The sequence below is a fragment of the Sebastes fasciatus genome, chromosome 20 (assembly GCF_043250625.1).
Source record: "Sebastes fasciatus isolate fSebFas1 chromosome 20, fSebFas1.pri, whole genome shotgun sequence".
Taxonomy (NCBI): Eukaryota; Metazoa; Chordata; class Actinopteri; order Perciformes; family Sebastidae; genus Sebastes; species Sebastes fasciatus.
The window spans coordinates 17,287,317-17,311,840 of NC_133814.1; the positions used below are offsets into that span (position 1 = coordinate 17,287,317).

At 42.3% G+C, this 24,524-nt stretch overlaps 1 protein-coding gene across 2 annotated transcripts in view; it reads left to right on the plus strand.

The window, feature by feature from the left end:
• adkb (adenosine kinase b) overlaps positions 1 to 24,524 on the plus strand; it is a 123,226-nt gene that overhangs the window by 90,358 nt on the left and 8,344 nt on the right. For both annotated transcript variants that reach the window (XM_074619462.1, XM_074619463.1), the window contains 2 exons: positions 16,700 to 16,735; positions 21,017 to 21,131. In XM_074619462.1, coding sequence (XP_074475563.1) covers positions 16,700 to 16,735; positions 21,017 to 21,131 — 151 coding nt within the window. The remainder of the gene's footprint in view (positions 1 to 16,699; positions 16,736 to 21,016; positions 21,132 to 24,524) is intronic.

Below are 24,524 nucleotides of genomic sequence, written 5' to 3' on the forward strand. Positions count from 1 at the left end.
GCGCTGCTAGGGCCTGAGATGGTGCCGACAGAGGCACATAGACATCAGACGCTACTCCACTTAATTGGCAAACATGTCGTGTGATAACCTGGAAACAGCACAGGCCTAATTGAGTCCTCCTGTGCTGTCCTCCTCTCTGACTACCTGACATGGAACCCAGGGCATTACATTTCCCTCAGTTTAATGGCTGCAGTTAATTAGGCCCGAATGAGGGAATCATTACCGCTGGAAAAACCACATGCCAGTGGATTCGCCGATAAAATTAGCCACAATTTGCTTTTGCTATTTGAGCATAAGAGATAAACCACACAATGGGGGGGAAGGATTGGACCATTACTGGCGGATTTGTATTGTAGACATATCATAGACAAATGGAACGATTAATCAAGACTGAATTAATCACCCTGACTGATGTTTTTTTAAGCCAGGATTCATGGCTTTCTCAATTTAGATCATTGCATGTGCTAGGGCTCTTCTTTTTTTATTTATTTTTTATCTGCGCAAATGGTTTAAAAATATGCTTCCTTAATAAAACGGTACCGCAGATGAGGAGCTTAGTTTTTTCGCCCCACAGCCAATACCCAACAACCTCCTCACTCCTCCTGCCATTAACATTATATACCACCCCCATACAGGAGCTCTTCATGCCGTCCAATGCGTTCTGCAGCTCCACACTCAGAGGGAGCTTATTTTTATGGGTCCCAGCCCCGTCTTCCAAAACGAGAGACAGCCATTGTAATTGAATACTCAATAGGTGAGCCATTTAACAAAAGTGGAAATGGCATTCGGCTATGTATTAATGTGCTTTGCCGAGGCAAAAGGAGCCATCATCATTTCAATGTTCAAGCTGTTTTAAAAGAGCATTTAGCCTGCCATCTCTCCGGGCCATGAGAGCGAAATGACATGGATTTCTTCCTCCTCTGTACTTTGTGCGAATGTTCCTCGCCTAATATTTTGTATGGTTATCTCGCTTATTTTCCCATCCATCCCTCAGCACCTCTCCCTGATCTAGGTGGAGGGATACAAGCAGCTCTACAGAAGGTTATTGTCATGAAAAGCCCCTCAGGCGTTTTGGCTCTCAGCCCTATTTTTCTCCATCTGCATGCAGTGTGTGTGGGGTGGTGGTGGTGGGGGCTCTAATGATTTTTCCAGGACAGGCTGAAGTGGGTGTACAAGTATATATACTATGTGTGTCTGTGTGGATGGAAAAAATAAAGCAGGCAGGAGCAGGAGATAGATGGGCAATATAGCGTCATTTCTTAACATCTCACCAGATTCGTCATTTGGCTTTGTTTGTTTGATAGACTGCTTGGAAGCCTTATCTCATTGGCGAGGGCCCGCGGCTGTTTATCGCCTCGGTGACGTGAGCGGTACCGTGGAAGTGCGTGCTCTCTCCTGTCATTACGTGTGGGTGATGGCAAGTTCACTAAAGGCCCCTTAGGGTATGAGGGGTGTTCTCGCGAAAAAAAAGAATAGGAGAAAGAATTTCCCCTTGACAGCTCACCCACGGCGGACTCGAGATGTACTTCTCAACGGTAGCTTGGGGAAAATATCCCGTCTCACCGCCTAAAACAAAGAGATGTGAGAGCCAGATTAGCGTATTACCGAAACAGCTTTCCTTTTAGGCTCTTCTCTCTCTCCTCCTGTCAGAGCTGTCTGCAGAGAACGGGGTAGAACATGAGACATTAACCTCCATGTGTTTATTCACAAGGCCCCCACAGGCCAACTGGGAGGATGAACACAGAACCATCTCTAAAGCTGGCGGAGCGGAACAATCACAATGTGTCATTGGAGGAAAAAGACATGAAGTATTAGCTGCTGCTCTCCTTTGTGTCTTTCACAACTTCATTTTAATTGAATGTGCTATTTCTGTGATGAGTCGCATGCCTTCCGCTCAGCGCCAGAGTACATTGACCTTCAGTGTGACGTACAGTCAGTGAGTTGTATGATGATGAGTCATAGCGCACATTAGCTGTGATGATTTGTTAAATGCAAAAGATGCCTTGTTTTATTTTCAGTTTTTTTGCTGAATACTAGATCAGTGGTACCCAAATCCGGGACCAGGACCCCCCCAAGATTCAAGATGCTGAAAATAAGAAAGAAAAGGAAATTCCTGCTACATAATTATTTGTCATTTTCTCTAATCATTAGATGATCTGCTCGCAACTCATATCACCCAAAGTGGTTAACCCAGTGGTCATAGTCCAAACACTTAAAGGAATACTTAACCCCCAAAATGATAATTTGTATATCAATTACTCACCCTGTGTTACCTTGAATTTTTGAAGAAAACATTGTTTTTCTCGCATGGCTCCACGATGAACAAGAATTAAAAAAAACGGAGAAAAGTCTTGATGAATTGAAGTGAATGGGGGACACATTTAACAACAGCAAAACCATCCATCAATACATCCATTTACAAACTCTCATACAGTATAATCCAAGTTTCATTTATCCAGTCGTATGCTCACTACTTCCCAAACACATGGATCTTTGCTAAAACCTTACTATTTAAAACACTTCGGACTTGTTTATGCGGAAGTGTTTTAAATAGCAAAGATTTTAGCGAAAATGCCTGTGATTTTGAAGTAGTGAGCATACGACTAGATAAACCAGACTTGGATTATACTGTATGAGAGTTTTTAAATGGATGCTTTGATGTAGTTTTGCTGCTGTTAAACTTGGCCCCCATTTACCTCAATTCATCAAGACTTTTCTCCGTTTTTTTTATTCTCCGTTCGCCGTGGAGGCATGCGAGAACATTTTTTTTTTTCAATCCAATTCAAGAATTCAAGGTAACATTGGGGGAGTAATTGATATACAAATGGTCATTTTGTGGGTGTAGTATTTTTTTAACACCCATTCAGTTCATTTCATCTCATCCATTCTGCCTATGAATGGATGAAAACCCATGACCTTGCTGTGAGGAGCCAATGCTAACCACTGTGTTGCCCTTCAATTTTCCTTCACAGAGTAAAAACTAAACTATTACTGTAAAAATAACAAAAGTACCAACTGGGGCTTAAAGCTCAATGAAATAAGAAGTATTGCAGCAAGAGAGTGCAATTAGGCTTAAAGCCAACTCTGGAAAAAACCCACTAAAAGCATTGCAATAGCAGTTACAACTAATGTGGCTTAAAGAGACAAAGGTAAAAAAAAAATATATATATATATAAAAAAAAGATTTAAAAAGATTTTTTACAGCGTAACAGGAATGATGATAAGAATGGGGGAACAGCTGCTTTGCAGAAAATGTATTACTTTTTTAAATTAAAGCTTTTTTTACAAAGTTGACCCACATACTCGTGACCCACTCAGAATGGACATGTGGTCCACTTTTGGGCCGTGACCCACTAGCTGGGAACCACTGAATTACATCATCATTAGCCAACTGACTGAGAGCAAGTAGAAGAAGCCTCCAGGAGCAGCGCTTGGCTGTGCAGCAATTTTGGCATAGTGGCCACAATCAGTAGTGCAAGTCACGTGAGATTCACTGAACTCAAAAATGTTTTCCAATACACAATCATTACAAAAGAAGTGACAGTACAGTGATTAATACTTTTTTTTAGCATCTGAAACACTCCAAAAATGGCTATTTCTATTCACAATCACAATTTTTTGCCTTTAGGTCCAATAAAAATGTAAGTCTCATCACTTTATCTAATCATCCATGCCACCTGTTGAGATGTTTACTTATTTTATTGTTGTGATAAAACAATTGAAATGTTGGACATGCTAAAAATGTAGTCTAACACACCGTTCGTAGCCATACGTATTACCTACGAAAAGTAATGCACTGTAATTTGTAAATATCCCATGAAACCAATTCGTATGTACTTCCCGTAATTGTGAACCAGGAAGTATAAAAAGGGACAAATGCCGCATAGCGAGGAAGTCGGGTTGGACGGGTGGGTCAAAAAACACTGTAATTTCACCCAGGAGGCCACTGTTTGTATCCCGTGTGAAACCAGAAGTCGACGTTGATTTATTTGTCACGTAACTTCTGTACTTCTGGAGTTATTTTAACCCAAACCATGACCTTTTCTTAAACCTAACGAAGTTGTTTCTTGTGAAGACGGAAGTTTATTTTGAAAAGTATGCATGTAACAAGTGGAAATTGACACGCGTTGCTGGACATTCGAAGGAAAACACACAAAAAATGAGAAATAACTTTTTGTAAGATATCATACACGATACATAACGATACATTGAACAGTAGCACAAGTCAGTAAACTGATATCAGTTATGCAGTAATATCTACCCAAAGTTTACTATAACATTACTAGCATTAGCAGCTTTAAGCTATTGGTCTTCCCAAGTGGGGCTGAAGTAGCAAAAGTGCATTAAATTGAGAAAGGGTGAGTTTTATTGCTTATGAATTCAGCTTTTCATTTGTAAGAGGAAGGTTGTGTTATGTCTTCTGTCAAAAGTTACACAGTCTCACTTTACAAGGTCACGAGCCAAAAAGGTTGTGAACCACTTCTCGATCAAATGAAGTGTCGCTGCGAGATACTGCAACTGCTACAATGAAACCGTCAGTCTTTCCCTGCGTGTATAGCGAGAGGAGAGAGAGAGAGAGAGAGAGAGAGAGAGGATTCAGTACAGAAGAAGAATGATCTCTCCAACATTCCTCTGTTTTTCCTGGCCTGTCTGTTTGCGAGTCATGGTACTTTGGGAGCCAGCATGGCTCCACCAGAGGAGTCCGACTAACCACTGTAATTGTGCCGTGCCGAAGCCGCCTTCCCCAACCCTGGGATTGAACCATGAAATATTCGAAAATGCCGGGGCTAAGAGAGGGGGGTCTTTGGCAGTGCAACGTGAAATGTGAGACCATAGAGCATCTTTAACAAGGAGGCGGATAGAAAGCCGGCCAGCCTGCCGGTCGGGCAGCCAGGGCACACGGTGGAGTCCTCTGAAGGAGAATAATTATGGATGTAAGAGGAGATATTGCGCTGGGAGCAGATCAATAGTGCCCACGTTCTGCTGGCGCTGAGGCCGGTGTATTTCTGTCACAGCAGGAGAGAGTGCAGGATATCAGCTTGTTGCTGAAGTTTGAACACCGGCGGGCTTCCCAGATAGCCTTACAACCCCTCATGCCTGTCCTCCCCCCAAATCACTGCTGCTTGGAGTTTGGCTGGTTGCCCCCCCCACCCCTCCCCTCCATCTCCAATCCTCTTATCCACACAGAGTTGGCGGGAGGACTGGCCTTTGTCTACTCATGATTGTATTCCCACAGTCCAGGCTATACAGTCATGTTTTCCAGTGTCGTTTGGAGAACTCTCCCTATTCTCCTCATGGATAGAAAACTCTGGATAAGAAAAAGTGACAAAGACATAATATACCCACCCGTATTACCAAATTAATTTGCCTCACGCCATGGATAATAAAACCTATGGGCTTATTTTAGAAAATGTTGCTTAGCTCAATTTGCGCATTGCTCCCACTTGATCTGAATGAAATGATTGTTCTTCTGATTTATTGTTGCTTTTTAGTTTTGCATCATGCCAAGTACTGCCATGGCTTTATTTCCGCTCCCGCTGCAACATCCATCACATGTTAGCCGTGCGCGTTAAATGTGAAATGATTTAGCCTCCTTGTTGAATGGCCCCCTGCCCTCCATGCAGCTTTTCATCTGGCAAATGGCCATCTTATGCCACATCAACACGTTGGGACATCATCTCAATTTTTGTATGGCCAATTTATTCAGACAAAGCTCTCGTGTCCCTTGTGCACACAAATGGTTTGAATTATTCTGAGAGCTTTTTTTTTTTTTTCCCTCCCTGGGTTTTTCATTGTCTGAAGCATGCAAGTCCCTCCAGAGCCGATCTTTGTTTCTCATTAGGGGGTAAATAGAGCAGGCCAAATGCTCGTATGTTTATTATACACAGGAGGGCATGGTCACTGTTCTCGACAGTTCACCGCAGGAAAAAAAAAAAAAAAGCAGTTTGCTTTCTTGACCTTTTGTTTGCAGCGCCTGCAACCAAACGTCTGTTGAATTTTACTGGATAATAACCTGCGAGGAAACTGATGGACTGCGATGAATTCAACCACATCAGAAGTTTTTATAGCAGACTTTTCCAACAAAGACTGTTTTTAACCAGAGTGAAAAAGTAAACATGTAATCAACATCACTATTCAAAGGTTATTATTTGAAGCAAAGTTTACACATTATGAAACATCTGCAAAGTATCGATTAAAAATAATGAATCTCACATTTTGTTTATCTGTTCAAAACATACCTTAAAGGGAGATTTTTATCAACATGGGAGTGGGCAAATATTGCCCAACAGGCAACAACAGCTGTCAGTGTGTCAGTGTGCTGACTTGACTATGACTTGCCCCAAACTGCATGTGATTATCATAAAGTGGGCATGTCTGTAAAGGGGACACTCGTGGGTACCCATAGAACCCATTTTCATTCACATATCTTGAGGTCAGAGGTCAAGGGACCCCTTTGAAATTGGCCATGCCAGTTTTTCCTCACCAAAATTGAACGCACGTTCGGAGCGTTATTTAATCTCCTTCACGACAAGCTAGCATGACATGGTTGTACCAATGATTTTCTTAGGTTTTCTAGTTTCATATGTTGTATCTTTACTCTAGCTTTAAAACTGAGCCTGTTACACTCTCAGAGAGATTGATTGCGTTAATGCGTTAAAGAAATAGTGGCGTTAAAACAAATTTGCGTTAAAACGTTATTATAGCGTTAACTTTGTCAGCCCTTCTGCAAAGATATCAAATATGCGTGCATATATTCATACAAATCAGAGAGAAAACAAGAGAATGACACAAACATGACAGCACAATGGTGGAAGCAATTAACAGCAACCGAAAACTAGATATAACATTTTTTATTTCTTTATAATACTAAATATTTGTGACTAAATGAACAACAATCAAACTTAAAGTTAGAAAGAGCATCTTTTAGCTACAAATTAAAAGTAGTTAAAACTCAAAAGGTAACCTGTGTGGGTGTGTTTTGATCAGATTTGACTCACTTGCAACGTGACCAAGCAACTCAAATTGTTGTGGATTCTTATATTGTTACTTTCTGATCGGTGCATGGAACAAACCCGACATCTCCTTTCACAGGCAAAACACAAATACCAAATTTTTCATGTGAAATAACCAGCATTGTGATAACTTTTAGTGTGTTTATGTAGGTCTATGCAACCGGAGGGCATTCAGAGCTTAACTTAAACTCCACAAGTGCTTAACAGTTCTCTAACTGGCCATTGCACACAAACACATTAGTTCTATCACTTCCCTTTTAAGATAAATTGATGTATTGACCCTGAAAATGTGCCCCAAAGAGCTGGAATCAAGATTGCAATTCAGTTGCTTTCATATGCGTGACTAAGATACAGTCATTTTTTAACCGTGGAGTCCCGGATCCTGAAAAATTCAATCAGGTAAACCTTGACCACACAAACTTCCAGACAATCAATAAAACATACTGAAGCAAAAGTACGACTTCATTTGAGAACAAAATTGGTTTCTCAGTAGTGTAAGTTATTCAGGTAAATTCAGGAGCTTGATCACCTTTTGACTCCAGTCAAACTATCAAAAGTAATCAATCTTTAAATTCTAAAACCAGCTAAGAAGTTAAGTGGAATGAGAGTTAAAAGCTGCTGCATTAGCTCTGCTTGTTGAGCAGACCCGTTCGTCCACCGTCTTTCCTTTATCCAGTGTCTTTCCTTGAGAGATAGCCAGTCTCTGGTAGTCTGACGTTGTGCGCTGACCCCATGTTAGAGCCCAGAGGTGAGATGTGTGATAGAGGCCCTCAGTGCTGATAAGGCCATCAGGCTGATAACTAACTCCCCCCAGCACAAAGCTGCTACTGCCGCTGCCACAGCTTCCATTAGCCCCACCAGAGCGGCTGAATGCCTGCCTCGTTCCCTCCTGCTCTATCTGAGGTCACATCCTCTGTTCTGAGCCCCTTATGCAAACCCTGCTTTCCCATGCTGAGATTGCTATCAGCGGAGATATTTATGTACTGCACATGTTTCCGATTGTTTAACCTTTGGACCTGTGCTGTAGGTGCTGCCGTCGTCCCTGTGGGCTCGCTACGAGACCTCTCTCTCTGCCCTTGTAGGCAGACTCAGATAGTTGGGAGGCTGTTGCTAGAGGTGTTTAATGGACTGGCGGGAAAGGGCACTGTTGAAATTGGTCACATGAAAGCTTAGGTCAACCCGGCACTTGCTTTCAAGTTTGGATTTAAAGGGAAATGTTCGACCAAATTATGTGTGGTTATTTCCTTGATTCTGGTTCAATTTGCAGTCCTAATTAATTGGCATCATTTAACACTAATGCTGAGGACTAAGCACACCCTGTATTGCTGTATAGTAAAACTTTATAGTCATTCATTTAAACACAACACATCTCCCGAGTGAGTGACATCAAATACTTGTAATCAGTTATGAACTTTATGCCCCAAAAGGCCAAAATGAACAACATTTTTTAAGTACATTGATTAGTGTAAAATCACCTGAAACTAAGAATTGTTGTGTTTTCGTTAGCTTAGAATGAGCCCTTCATATCTACATAGGGAACGGGTCCTCTTCACGGAGTCCGCCATGCTGCTCCACCATGTTTCTACAGTAGCCCAGAACGGACAAACCAAACTCTGGTTCTAGAGAGAGGCTTTTGTGTTTTTACGTTACCTGAAGGCCACCGTAGTTCTCCGACACGCTTGTGAAACTGTGGTAACGTGAGCCGCAGAGTGCAGAGCCGTGGTACCGCCAGCCGCCCATCTGACTTCCGTTGCTCCTAAAGTAGTGTTATTATAATAAGGATGGCCTCAGAGCGAGGCGAACGGCGTTACCACGGATTTGCACTCGGCGACTCACGTTACTACAGTCTTGGAAAGGGAGAAGTGAGCAGAGGGGTACTCAGCTGGTTGCAATCTACAACCACACCACTAGATGCAGCCAAATCCAACACATTGCACCTTTAAAACTTTACAGTCATTCATTTAAACACATCTCCCTAGTGAGTGACTTCAGATATGTGATATCAGATATCAATCAGAGTCCTTTAATATTGGTGATACAGAGTCCAATCCGATAGTTATTCAATACTTATTTAAACGTTGATTAAATATGCCATAAAGTAATGATCATATTTTGATCGGCTTTATTTTAACCGATACCAATCCATAAAAATATTTCCTGATCGGCTCAGGACATCACTAATGGATGTTCTGAATCAACAACCACACTGACATGCCTCTCGCCACTGGAAATGCCTGTTATAAAAAAATTGGAATTACACAACACATTGTAGGAAACCAGATGTTTTTATGATGCAGAGCTATTCAGCCATTAAATATATTTAGTTTTAATGTACGCTCACTGTAACTGTGCATTGTGCAGCGGCAATAAATAGGAAACAATATACAAAAATATACATGAGTAATTTGATCGAAATACTGAATCAGTATCAGATCAACTTATACTCAATTTAATGGATTTGGATTGGGGGCAAAGAAAAACATGGTGGGGACATTCCTATTTCTAAGCAGAAGTGACACTGCAGTTTACAACAGAGCATTATGTAATGAACATATCCTGAGGGGAGCACAGAGGTGTGACACAAGTTGAAAATGAGTACCGGCTTATAAACTGCAGAAGGTATTGCAAATGTAAATGCTCTTTCTCACAACAATACACCATCTGGTGAACAGTGGATGAAGTTAACGTAGAGGGGGAAATAATGGAATTATTAAAAACAATTGCCAGCAGGTGTTTTTTGTGCTTTTTCAAAACTTTGCTTGAAGACATTAGAGAAACGCTGATAAGAAGACAAATTTAATGTAATGCATTTGGGACTTAGAGGAAGTGCTAGTTTGGAATCCGGCAGATGTAAATCATAAAACGTATAATTACACCCGCATGTATGGAAATAACTAGGTAGAGAAGAAACATGCCACTTAATGGCTCGGTAAAAACTAAAGTGAAATGCCATCAGCTGTTGTTGAGTAAATTCCCATAGGCAGTAAAAGCGACTCCTGCCTCTCTGGAGTGTGTTGCCGCGCGTGTGTGTTTACCCTCATGTTTGTGGCATGTCATGCTTGAGCAGGATTGCTGCATTCTCCTGGGAGCTACAGGAGTGCTCGGCACAGGTGATTTATTCCTCCTAATCTGTCCTGCACAGTAGCAGGCGGCCGCCTTCCCCCCCCCCACCCAGCATGAGTGAGGTGCTATCAGCTTGCATGATCGTATTAATAGTCACCTGCGGTCGTTATCGGCCCCCATATCTTTGAGGCGGCAGCTTCCTGTTCGGCAGCACCTGGACTCGTGCTGAGGGCAGGCGTCCTCACATCCAGGAGGAGTCGTGTCGGTGACCCCCAAGGCCAAGTCAAGGGCACTAACAATCCCCACTGATGCCATCGCCTTGATTAGTTATTCACTCTCCACCCCCCACCCGCCACCCTGTAATGTATGCTGTTGTAATCTGACTGGAAACGCTTGAGTTGAATGCCAGATGTTGTTTTTACTGGGCATTTATGGAAGCGGGCTGACTCGCCTCAGTGATGTCTTACGCTTACATGCAGGGAATGAGGAAAACATGTCATGTGCCATCGTTATATTATATATATATTCATCTGTAAGTAGTGATAATTGGCTGAATTATTTGAGATGTCATGACCCAGTCATGCTCAGTTTAACTTGAAAGGTTTCTACAGTAGGTGATTTGTCAAATCCAACTGATAATCTGTTCTCCTTTTAGTTTGCCAGCTAAGCCAGCACTCAAATTATTAAGTTAATTCTGCAATTGTGGAAGTCAGTTCTCCATTAAATGGTGGTAGGCATAAAACTCTCTTTGAAATGAGCACGTATTGAAATGCCCAGAAAGGAAGAAGAAAACAGGGGGTATTGTTGTAAATAACTTGTCAGGTCTATACCCTCCTTTGTATCTCATCCCCCCCGCACACACACGATGTCAAATACAATTCAATTTCTGCCTCAGCATCAGCTTGGGCTAACACGGTCAAGCAAACGCCTATTTTCTGAATGGCCTTGGGGAGTTATGCTTTTCAGCTTATCAACTTTTATTAACCTTAGCACTGAGGTTTGCTCTTTGATTTAGATTCTTTGGGAAACACTGAAATTGGATTTTTTTTTTGTTCCCCGACTCTCACTCCTGCTGTGACATATGCTCAACAGCTTGTTTCACAGAGGAGGAAAAACTAAATGCTTGCTTTTGTTTGTTGCAGGGAATATTTTATCATGAGAGCCAATAACAACTTCTCTAGTTTTATTAATTTCTTTTCCCCGTGGGGGAGTCAGGCCTATGTTCCCTTAACTTGACCCGACAGATGGTTTGTTACACAGAACCATCTGAGAAGACGTCACTGGAAACCGTTTGGAAAAGGGCAGACACTTTAAAAAAAATACTTAGGAGATGATTGGATGAAGCGTCTGCCAATCAAACTATTGCCGAAGCCATTTGGTAGAAGAGCAAAAACATGTTTTCCATGGAGAAAAGCCTTCAGTGGCGTACTTTGCTCTTCTTTCAATGAAGAAACATTCTCCAGTTCTGATATAGCTGATGCTATTGCAGCATCTACGCTAACCTCTTCAGGAACCACCATTGTTGTTTAGAACCAACAGTCACCACTTCATTACACACACTTAAGCCACACCTGTAGCTGCCAGTAGCTCCTCACAGGACGCTGATCGGTCCTTGCACTGTCTTGCTGGACAAAAACGCATTTCTAGCGTGATCTCATGACATTGCAAGAATCCAGCTGCCGTGACAGTCAGCGTGATCAGTACTCGTTGCCTTCGATGGTTGGATTGGTTAGGTTTAGGCATGAGGAGTGAGATTGGTTAGGGTGAGGATATCAGGGTAAGCCAATCAGAGGCAGAGTAGGGCGGGTCATGCCTTTCGCCATAGTCCATCCATCCATCCATCTTCAACCGCTTATCCGGGATCGGGTCGCGGGGGCAACAGCTCCAGCAGGGGACCCCAAACTTCCCTTTCCCGGGCCACATTAACCAGCTCTGACTGGGGGATCCCGAGGCGTTCCCAGGCCAGAGTAGAGATATAATCTCTCCATCTAGTCCTGGGTCTTCCCCGTGGTCTCCTCCCAGCTGGTCGTGCCTGGAACACCTCCCAAGGGAGGCGCCCAGGAGGCATCCGTGCTAGATGCCCGAACCACCTCAACTGGCTCCTTTCGACGCAAAGGAGCAAGGACTCTACTCCGAGTCCCTCACGGATGACTGAGCTTCTTACCCTATCTCTAAGGGAGACGCCAGCCACCCTCCTGAGGAAACCCATTTCGGCCGCTTGCACCCGCGACCTCGTTCTTTCGGTCATGACCCAACCCTCATGACCATAGGTGAGAGTAGGAACGAAGATTGAACGGTAGATCGAGAGCTTTGCCTTCCGGCTCAGCTCTCTTTTCGTCACAACGGTGCGGTAAAGCGAATGCAATACCGCCCCTGCTGCTCCGATTCTCCGACCAATCTCACGTTCCATCGTCCCCTCACTCGCCATAGTGTGGAAAAATATTGCAACTGGGATGTTCCAGTGATGTCATTCTGTATCATAATTAGCCATGTGATTCTGTTTGTTGTTTTTTTGGAGCAATGGGCCTTTGGAATAATGGCCATTTGTTTTCGGTCCAATGCAACATTTTTCGGACTATTGGGGTTTCGGAATAATGGGCTGTCGGAACCAAGGGAACATTGGGCTGAGGGAACGTTGGGTTGAGGGAACATTGGGCTGAGGGAACATTGGATTGAGGGAACATTGGACTGAGGGAACATTGGGCTGAGGGAACATTGGGTTGAGGGAACATTGGGCTGAGGGAACATTGGACTGAGGGAACATAGGACCGAGGGAACATTGGGTTGAGGGAACATAGGACCGAGGGAACATAGACATGCCCCCATTGGAAAATGTACCAATAGGGTTGGATTATTGTTTTGTTATGTTATCCAGACCCCTGAATTCCCACTTAACACCTCTATTTATGATAAGGTATCATATAAAGACTGAATGCATATTGATCAGTTTAGCTTCATTAAAAGGAAGAAAATAAAGTCTATGCAGCATGGGTAACTTCCACATACTGTGGCTGTACAGACCAGGACTGTCATAGGTTCCTGTCACATACAGTGCCTGGGAAAACAAAGCGTGAGGCTTTGAAAACTGCCCTTTGCATGAAGTGTGTATTTCCTCTTTCATTTTGCTTGGCAAGAAATTGTAGACTTCCGCCCCCCTGACTGGGCTCTGGATTATTAGCTTAAGCTCTCTAAAAATATCCCTTTGACTGTTTAAGCCTCTGACAGCAGCAACATCTCACACATTCTGATAGCTTTATACTAACTATGGCTGGAGAGGGCTCATGCTCTCAGCCCGCCTTGTTATCTTTTACCTTGTTTGCCCGAGGAGGAGAAGGAGGAGAACTTACGGGGCCCCGAAATCTGCTACAGCCCTCTCTCCTTCGGAATCAGACTCGGAGCGGATCATCAAAGGCGAGCATGCAATCACAGCAATCTCCGAACAAACGAGATGCTTTTTTTGAGCACGAGAGGATTTCGCCCAGATGTCACTCGAAGCACTTGTCATTGTTGCGACAGCTGTAGGAGCACATGGACCGTCATTTGAAAACCGTCTACCACAACATACCAAAACAGCACACGTCAAACGTGAACCCAGCCTTAAACATAAGACTTTTGAATATTAATACTGTAAGCCCCTTAAGAAATTGTTACTTTTATCGCCTATCATTTCAGTTTCATTGACTTGCATGTGTAGTCCCGGTAATTGCATATTTACCAGCATACAGTATTTATCATACCAATATATTAGCTTTGCTGAGCTTATAGTACCAAATATTTTTGATGTTGCAGCTCATAGAAATTAATAAATTCCTAAAAGGGATTACTCTGTACACATGTGGCTCATAGACATCGCTTCAATTATCTTTTCTCCTAACACCCACACTCTCTCCAAAGGCTTTTCTCACAAATAATATAGCTGCTAACTAGAGAGAGACGCAGGGTGAGATAGAGGCATGTGCCGCTCAACAGCAACATCGTTATTTCCAGTCTTCATTCATGTGTCTCTTTTTAAATGCTTTCAGATGAAATATCACTGTTTTGACAAGACATTTTCCAAGCTGCTCGTGTCCCTGCGAGATGCTCGCCGGTGATGGAACGTTCCTGAGGAGAAAAGTCAATATGTGGTTGTAAATAAATGAAAACAAATGTGAGACCTAAGCCTTCAATAGATTGAAAGAAGGTGAAGTAGGAGAAGAAGAAAAAGACTGCTCACCTTTACTCATTATAAAACCGCTCCTTGACTACAGCGGCTAATTGACTAGCCTCTTTGCCCCTGTGTGTGCTGAAGGAGTGGAGGGGGGTGATGAATTGACATATTGCTGGCGCTGTGATGTTGATCCAAGGCAGAGAGCCATGAGGCTTTCCTCCAGGGACCAGTAACCTTATTGTTCCATGTCATCTCCTCCCCTTCTGTTTGAGGACCAGGTTGTCAACCTCTCCCCAAGGTCACGCAAATACCAGCCCCACTTCTGCAGATAATTGGATTGTTTAGAATCATAGCATCAACTTATTGCCCCGTCTGGGGTCAAAAGTGAATTTATAGCGCTCGAGGTTGTCTGTCATGATTTGTGGCATCGTTGTGAACTGACAAGCAACAGCTTCTGTCACCAGTTAAAGGATCATACCGGTGGTTTCTATGCATGTTTTGGCCCACAAATCACATATTGGACACCACAGCTAACCATATTTCAAAACCATGCTGGTGTGTTTTACATTTTTGGATGTATTTTCCTTATTATTCCAAGCACCCATTGGTGTCCAATTAATTTCTGTACAGTGTGAGAAATCAATTAGCAGACTCTAAAACGTCCCAAAAACACTGGTATGGTCCTTTACATTATTACATGTTTGCTGAACATATTCAAATGCATGATGTATAGGTTTGTTTTGTTATATAAGTGGGGACAAGTTTTAACTCTACAAATCATGTATAACTTACATTTTTGGTGGAACTTGTCATATGTAGGCAGTAAGTTGTGGATGTATTTTTTTCCAGGCAGCCTTTGGTTTCCATTAATTTTCATACAATATGAAAATCAAATGGAAGACTCTTGAGTTGTGTTATTTGGTAAATCCGGTCAATTCTTTGCTAATATTTTAAACTTAAAGGATGGTCCATTATATACAGTATATATAGTATATATATATATAGTATACTGTATATAAACTGTAGATATACACATATTTGACATTTTATATCATTCTGTAGCTTCCCAGTAGTGTTCCTTAAGTATTTAAATCCGAACATTCAAATTTTGGTCAAAGTATGTATGTTTTAGTGTCAAACTGCTATGCCCTTCTCAAAACATTTTCCCACCTTACCTGACGTAGGTGTCTGCATGATGAAGTTGCTACATAAAGTATACAGTATATACATATATCCTTATCCATAGTCAGTGTATTAACGTTACCTACAGTAACTTGACCGTCCCAGTTTGGAGAAGTAGACAGGACTACCGCCACAAAGGCTAAGCATATACTACTGTGTGGACGCCACGTTAGTTTGGATCCACAAGTCACACAATAACACAAACAAACTAACCGATCAACCAGCAACTCCCGTGTTCTGCGTGGTAAAATTACTGTTTTTTGTCAATGGAGTCTGGTGGCTTTGATGACAGCGAGATAACAGCTTCAGTTCCTGTCGGAAAGGTAAAGCAAGAAAATACACTTAAAATGTTATAGATTTTTTTAGGTGGGCATTTTTTTTAGGTTTTCCTGCTGCTTCTGTCCGCAGCCACCTTACCTTGCCATCAGACAGCTATTTCTGACGGGGGAACTGAAGCCGTTGTATCGCTGTCTTCAAAGCCACCAGACTACATTGACAAAAACAGTAATTTTACCTCTCAGAATGCAGGCGTACACATACAACCCTGCTTCAAAAAATCGGAACTAACCCTTTTGGTTAATTATTTCCAAACTTAGCACAGCTAACGTTGACTCAGCTACTGCTAGCACTCACATTATTCATAACCTTATTGATTAGCTTACCTTTGTAACCTACTTCACTGCTTTTTGCTAACGGCTGAGTGGATTTTTCCGTAAACCCCGGAAAAGAAAAGAACAACGTCCTTTAAATAGATTGAAACCAATTGCTGCCTGAAATGGTAAAAAAAATATCTCAAAATCTAAAACTACAGCATATATTTGAAAATGTTAAGCATCAATGTGAAGTCTACATGATTTGTAGCTAAGGAGCAAAAACTTGCATAAACACTGGTGTAGGCCTTTAAAGTGCACCTGTTAGGAGACTAAAGAAACATGGTGGGTGTTGAATGCCTGCAGTGTTGGGGATTCCCACATACCAGCACATATTCATGGTTTCAGTGGCGGTTTCATGGCCGGAGGCTGACGTGGTGTTACCTCACGCTGCCGTGGTAAGATGAGATGAAGTGGGGCAATAGATTAAATGGGTGGGCTGCATGCCTATTAAATCAGGGGTTGGCAGAGCCTCACTAACTCAGGTTACTTATTCTCAAGTGACATGGCCGCACATGTGAGGAGCGGAGGCAAGCGAGATGTCTTTACTTCACGTCTGGAGTGTGACATTGTGCTCTTGTTTGTGACTCTGTAATTAACTGCTAATTTGTGTGTGTGTGTGTGTGTGTGTTTTTCTCTTCTAGGAGGCGGCCACATTTGCCAAAGAGCTGGGCTTTGAGGTGAGTTGACCGGCAATTGCACACTAAACAGATCCTAAAGGTTTATTTTTGCTGATAATGAAGTTCTTTTTGGACAGTGATTGATGTGCTATTATACTCTCCAGGCCTTGCAGCAGTTGCTATGGAAACCTGGCAGTCGTCATGGTTTCTTTGTTCAGCCAGCTCTCTGTTATGACGCACTCTGCTAGGTCTGCACCCAACATCGCCTACAGATGTTATTTATTGAATTTTGAAAAGCCTCTTGGGAAGCTGAGAAGTTGGGCATGGTTTCAAGCCTTTCTCTGCAGGCTCGGGGCTCATCAGGTTGCCTGGTTAAAAAGCCTCCTCATTATCTTCATTGCACTCAGGGATGATACTGTATGTCTTCCCTTCACTGCTATGGCATTACACCACACTGAAACACACTGTAGTCTTTTAATAACCAAATTACAGCCACCTGTGGTTTTAGATTATGGAAATGGAAATTACAGTGCTTGTTTCCCCATAGAATGTGCTTTAAAGTGGGGCTGCCTCTTATGTGTAAAATGAATGTTCCCTTGGTCTATTTTCTGCTTGTCTTTTGCATATTCCTCTCGCTGCTTTTTAAATGTGAAATCAAAAACACAAATAGCCAGTGTGTATGTGTATGTGTGTGTGTGTGTGTTTTTCAAATGGGCTCAGGTATTTTAAGTGCCTTCTCTCTTTCAAAGGTAGAGCTGCCTTGAGTATGGCTCTGCACTGTGTGAATAATTGTCATCCAGAATCACTAACGGTGTGATCAACGTGACTGGAATAGAAATGCAATCCTGATGGCAGTGACAGGTTTAAGAGAGGAGAAGGGATGAAGGCAGGAAGAGAAGGGAGGGAGGCGGGCGGGGGGGGGGAGGGTTGTGTCTGGTGGTGATGGTGGGGGCCTTGCATGAAAAAAAAAACACAAAAGGGCAGAGTACAGACTCTCCTAGTAGTTACAATTCTTTGACATTTTCCATGTCAATCTGATTTGCCAGAACACTCTGAGAAATTGCATTGGATGAATGTGATTTCTCAGATAACATCAGTGGTGTGTACTGTGCTTACTGCATTTCTAGATGGTTGCAGTTCAAAGAGGTTCTGCACAGTAGTCTTATTTTTTCCACCCGTCACTTTCTGATGACAATTTTACCCCAATACTGGAGTTGTATATTGACAAGTCTTCAAAAATATCAATATATACAGTTTCTTTGTTTAAAGCAGGAAATAACAGATAACATTGTTAAACCAGCAGAATAATTTTTATATAGTTGAAATCAGAATAATTGATATGTTATGGATATTTATTTTTTATGTCAAATGTGTGTAAAATCACAAGCAATAATCCAAAATCATGAGCTTTGAGATTTATTACTGATCTTGGAAATACTAGTTCGACAAAAGATTCCTAGCGCATAAGATCCACTTACTGGAAATATTCCCGGAGCTTTCAGCCTCATCCCATGGCTTTCATAAGCAGGAGGAGTTTGCTCAGTTGTCATGGAGATTGTTAAAGGACGGTCTCTTGCGTCGCATCCGACCACCTGTTATCATGGGACCAAACTGTCTCCATGACAACTGAGCAAACTCCATCCTCCGAGGAAGATCACGCGATGTGGCTGAGAGCTCCGGAAAATTTCCTTAAGTAGGTGGATCAATCTTGTGCTAAGATTTTTTTTTTTGTCAAATCAAATTCATGTTAAATTCAATGAACTGACTTCCATTAGTATCTATCAAACAAAATTCTCCATTACGAACTAGAGTATCTCTTTTTGACATCATCGTCCAAAATCAATCATTAACGTTGACAATAGACTTGTAAAATGACTACGCAATTTATTCATACCCTCAATAATATGATTCTACTATAAGCCAATAAACAAAAACTGAGAATTATCATCCAGTAGCAGTTCAGAAAATACTTTATTTTATTACCGTTATTCTGTCAAATTTACACTAAACAAATGAAAAACTAAAAGTAATAATTGCAGTTAGAAACCCAGTGTACGGAAGTGTGTCTCTGTATGCAGTTACACACGTTCTCATCCCAAATCGTCACATACGGCCGCTTTCTCACGACCCTTGTCGTCACTTTAGGGTTATGCAAAAAATAACAACTTAGGTTTAGGAAAGAACTACATGTTTGGGCTTAAAATTACTACGTTTGTAAAGTGAAAACAAAACTGAACGTTGTGGACACAAACGAACAGCTAATTGTAACGTGAAAGTGAAACTTAACGCACGGGACACGATCAGCGGTCTGCTGGATGAAAGCGTCGTGTTTGTTGGACCCATCCTCCATCCCCACCCGCCTGCCCTATGTGTCTCTTTAGCTCTTTAAACTATGTCACCGCACTCCCAGCACACTTTTCCTGAGCGTTTACTGTTGCTACGGATGGGTTTACATTGCAGTTAATGGAAAGCCCGGTGCGTCTTGTACAGGCGCTAAAGGGTGCCTTGTGTGGCGGTATCGCAACGCCGACAGATGTGACAAAGCCTCGGTATTTGACGCCCTGGGACTGAGAACGGGCTGGCAGTTTGACCCTTTTAAAGCCAGTGAGGTTCATTTAAATTCAGTAAAAGTCCAGTTAATTGGTCAGCGGGGCACTACTTTTGAGGGATACTGTAATTATATATATAAATATATTGTTGTAGTTGCTGCCCAGTTGTGAATATCTGACATGATGCACTTTTAATGTATTCTGAAACATTGTTATCATCACATTATGGATGACTAACAAAAATAACAGCAGCACTTCTTCAGTGTAAATACAAAGCTTGTCCTCACAGCAATCAGCATATCTGAACACAGCCGCCTGATTGTGATCTGTTTCCTTTAAATGCTCAAAGAAGCATCTACATCGCAGCTCTGATTGAATCTTTCCCTGGCAGTGTTTGTCAAACAGCCTGCAGTGGAGACGATCACTTTCTCGCTGGCTTCAACACAGAACACACAATTTAACACCCTTGTGAAGCTTTTATATTTCACGCCTTGTTGATTTACGTCTGATCAATTGCCGCACAATCGTAAATATTGCCATTTGACGGCGGTAAACTAAATTGACCGTATCATTTGTCGATTCATTTGTTTTGCACTTATTTTCCTGCATTGTTTTTTTCCATAGGAACTTGTCAGGTGAGTGTTCCCGCCAGGCAAAAAGGAGGAAGTTGTCGCTGTCTGTGTGTGTGTGTGTTTATGTGTGTAGCTTACCCTACCACCTCTGGCCCTTAGAACCTTTTAGCTCCTGAACCTGAGTAGAGCGCCTTTTTTATGTCGGCGAACATAAAACCGAAGGGTGACAATGTGCCGAAGCCTTGTGCGGTTTTGCATTCAGTGTCTGGAGGAGTGCTTGTGGTTACATCCAGTCACAGTGACAAATTGCCTTTTTTTTCCCACCGTCGCCTGCTAACAGCCTCTGTATTAACCTCACCATTAGCACTTACTTAGAGTGTTACACCCATTTTTCCTCGGCCCAGGGTCTCCCCGGACCTCTCAGGGCTGATTAAAGGACATTTGGGAGGCATTTAGAGGTGTAAAAGCTCATTGGTTTGAGTGAGCCAGTGTGGCTGGTGGTGTTGGGTTGGAGCCTATCTCTCTGATTACTCCCATAACCACAGTGTTTGCTCGCCCTGAAGGTGCTCGAGTGTTAGCTTTGACACAGATGCTAGAGGCGTCTGCGACCCTTAATGCTAGCTCCTCAGCATGCTGTATTATGGAAAAGCGAGCGTCCACCCCACTGCGAGACGGCGATAAAGACATTCCACCTGCTCATAGTACATCATGATGAGTTAATAATAAAGTAGCACTGACAGGTGTGGGTTTTTTTATCCCTCTCATGATCAAAGGCAAGCACTCCGGAGAGTTCTGTCGTCTCCAGGCGAGAATATCCATTCTGTGCAGATGCTGAGGAGAGAGATGGCCTGTTTCAGGAAGAGAATGATACAGTACACGCACCGCCTATCCCTTCAGCTCAGAAGTAGCTTTATCTGACAATGGCATATCTTCACACGCTTATTTTCATCTCACTTAGGGAATATGACATTCTAATATTTTACAGCTCGCCCGTAACTGCATGGAAACATCATCGAGCGCTCCTATTGATCTTTTTTCAAGGCATTTCATAGCCCATCTGGTTTCATTATCACTTGATCCGTCTGCCAGGATCGAAAAAAATCTGACCTCTCTCAGTCACAGTTGTGGTCTTTGATTAACTCCCCAGAAATTGCTCCTCACGATGGATGCATTCATTCACATACTCACCTAGTGGTTTGGTGTTTTTGTTTTTTTTACAGACAGATGACATTGGAGAGATTGCAAAGAAGGCCCAAAATCTCCCCAAGGAGAATACGAAGAGGCAGCGAGTGGTGGTGTTCACCCAGGGCAAGGACGACACTTTTGCAACTGTTGGTAGGCCATTTTTTGTTTTCCTTTTTTGTCTGCTTATCTACACATATTTCCACTGAAGTACCACTCAAAGCCATCCCAACTTTGGCCCCTTTGTGGACATCTTTACCCTTCCCTTAAACCTCATATCTCAAAAACTGCAGCCTTAAATAGATGGTAGATCGCTGACTGGAGAGAGCCGAATGCTATCAGTAATTTCTTTGAAGTTAACCTGAAATATTGACGCCAGATGTTAAAAAAAAAGAAAAGAATGCTTGCACTACGTTCTGTCATTTCAGAGCATAAAAGAAGTGTGGGGGATGCAGAGAGCAGGCATTGATTTGTGAAGTACTTCTAACTTTGTCTTGGACAGACTCCAGGCCAGTCCTCAGCAATTTTTAATGCTTCAACTCATACATCCTGCCCTTTTTTTCTCTTCCTGCAAAATGCTGGCAGAGTGGCCTTGAGGAGAGGTTGACATCGTTGGTCCTTTGATTCGGGGCATATTTGTTAGCGGGACATTAAAAGGCAGTGTCATCATAACTGAGCAGGGGTTGCATTGTTTAAAGAGGACCTATTATGCTTTTGTGCTTTTTCTCTTTCCTTTAGTGTGATATATAGTTTTTTTTTGCATGTAAAAGGTCTGCAAAGTTGCCACGCCCAAAGAAACGCCTTGCTTGAAGTCCTGCCTTTTCTTCTGTAACATGGTGATGTCACCAAGTAACACATTTGCATTATACCTGCCTAGCGGCTAGTTTGGCACGCCCTCAAATAAAGTTAGTTTGAGCGGAGCTGGAGCGGAGTCCGAAGAGTTAGGTTCGGTTGACCAATCACTACAGAGTGGTCCGGCTGACCAATCAGAGCAGACTGGGCTTTTCGAGAGGGTCGGGCAGGAGCCCAAACAGAGCGTTTCAGACAGAGGGTGAAAAGAGGTGCTGCAGCACAGCCGGTTTGAGGAAAATAAAGTGTTTTTTGAACATTAAAGCATGTAATCATGTCCTAGTAGAAACCCAAAATACAAGTATGCACCTGAAAATAAGCATAATAGGTCCTCTTTAAGCAGTGTGGGGAGGGATGATAGTTTCCTTTGTTTGGAGCCACAGGGTGTCTCTCCTCGTTGCCCTTGCAGTTCATAGTAGTTGTGCACGGGGAGAGATGGCCTCAGGTAAAGACTCCAACATATCACTCATCACTGGGGACTGCAGAGAGCACAGCTACAGCAGGACTGTTAGCACTGCAGGACACGGTCCATTGTCCTCAATTTCATACTGCTGGTAAGACGAGCTGAAGCTTTGTACAGTATGTCACCGATGGCATTATTAGTCAATCAAAGATTAATCGTGTCTTTTCTGTATTTATATTTTTCTTTTTATTGTCTGAAAAGTGCGCTGCCATTTCGGCCAGGACTCTCAGGAGTCTATACCAGTATAATAAAGGTTAAAGTGGCTGCAATCAATATCTTCATATTAACAATGGATAAAATACTATGTGTAGGGGTGGGAATCACCAGAGGTCTCACGATACGATATCATCACTATATGATCTTATTGGATTTTACACATTTTGTGATATGCTGAGTATTGCGATAAGATATATTGCGATTTATTCACTTTTTTCAACTGCAAATTATGCAGTTTGTCAACATCTGTTTCATTTAATAAGTTACAGTTTTTGCTCTGCTCATCTCAGAGTTTTCATTCACATATTTTGAGGTCAGAGGTCAAGGGACTCTTTTGAAAATGGCCATGCCAGTTTTTCCTCACCAATATGTATCGTAAATTTGAAGCGTTATTTAGCGTTCTTCCCGACAAGCTAGCATTACGTGCTTACCAATGGTACTAATCGATTCTCGAGGTTTTCTAGTTTCATATGATACCAGTATCTTCACTTTAGCTTTAAGACTGAGCCCGCTACAACCTCTGAAAGACAGAATAGCAACCGATAGTTAGGACGTTAATAGTTTATATAATAAAAGATTGATACTTGGCGTCCATGTATCGATACAATATTGCCACGCAAAATATCGCAATACTATGCTATATCGATTTCCCCCCACTCGCCCCTAAATATGTGTCATCTGAAAAGGGAACCCACAGAATTATTACCCCACTCTGCAGTCCTCCTCAGCTCTACCAAAGGTTTTTTAATCTTTTAACTCGTTATTTTGGTTTTACAGCCCATAACTTTACAGTTTTGGTTCACTCATCAGTGTTGTTTACAGCTGCAGCAGGCCACTTTAGCAACAAATTAGCAACTAGCTGCTAGTGAACATACTGGATTTAGCAGCTAAAGAGACAGATATTTCCCTCAGGAGTTGGTGGGGAACAAAAATAGAGCTAAAAGGAGACTGAATATTGGGCTTCAGTGCATCAGGTAGACATTTACCAATCAATAAATTATAATACCGAGTTATTTCCCGGTCCTAATTAATGGCGTGTATTTTAATCAAGCGAATCTAATTCTCATTTTCAAAGTATTCCTGGAAGTACATTTCCTTTCATGAGAATCTGAAAAGAAATCTTTAAGCAGGAGCCCGACCGTTAAAAAAGAACGAGAATCAATCCATTGTGCTGGAGGTGATGGATAATTCTCGCCTGCTCCTCTCATTGCTCCCGCATGAAGACAGAGCTGTGCGCCGCTGTGAACTTTATATAAAATACATGATGAATGCAGGCGGGATGAAAGACAATGTGTTTCAGATGTCATCTACAAAGGCAAACATGATAAATGTCATTGACTGTGCTATCATTGCAGCAGAGCAGTTACAGTAGTAGGTGCAGCAGAATCAGTGTGTGTCTGCGTGTGTGAACATCGCTATTCATGCCAGCCAAATAAATGTCAATGTAAAAAGAGAATTAAAGATTTTCATTTCCCAGAGGCGGCGCTCTAATAAACTTGATCTCTCATTTTGTTTGCAATTTGTCCTCCTGTCAGGATTTGATCATTCGCCAGCCTCTGCATGTCATGTTAAACCATTTTATAGTGATTAAGGATGGAAGAATGCCTTCCCCCCGTGGTACAATTCTCCAAAAAGAGATGTCAATTTGTTATTGTTCTTTTTTTCTTCCTTGCCTTTCATCACACCGCCGCTTCAAATGTGCCTTTTAAGAGCTGGGAGCAGGGGGAAATGGCCCTTTATTTAGCTGCCACTGACACTGCTGAACTACGCTTTGGCTTTTGCTTATACACCCATTACAGCAGTAATTAAGATCATTGTGCCCTGAACCTTAACGGTGAGGAGATCTAATAAACGATCATTCAGCGGGGGTTGCCGCTCTAATCGCTGATAAGGACTTGATAAAGCCTGACTCGGCTCCACGGCGAGTTTTAGAGCTCTCAAGGGGGCTAAGCAGGCAGATTTCAGCTTTGAAAAAAAGACCTGATCTATACATGTTAATCACATGGGGTAGACTGAGG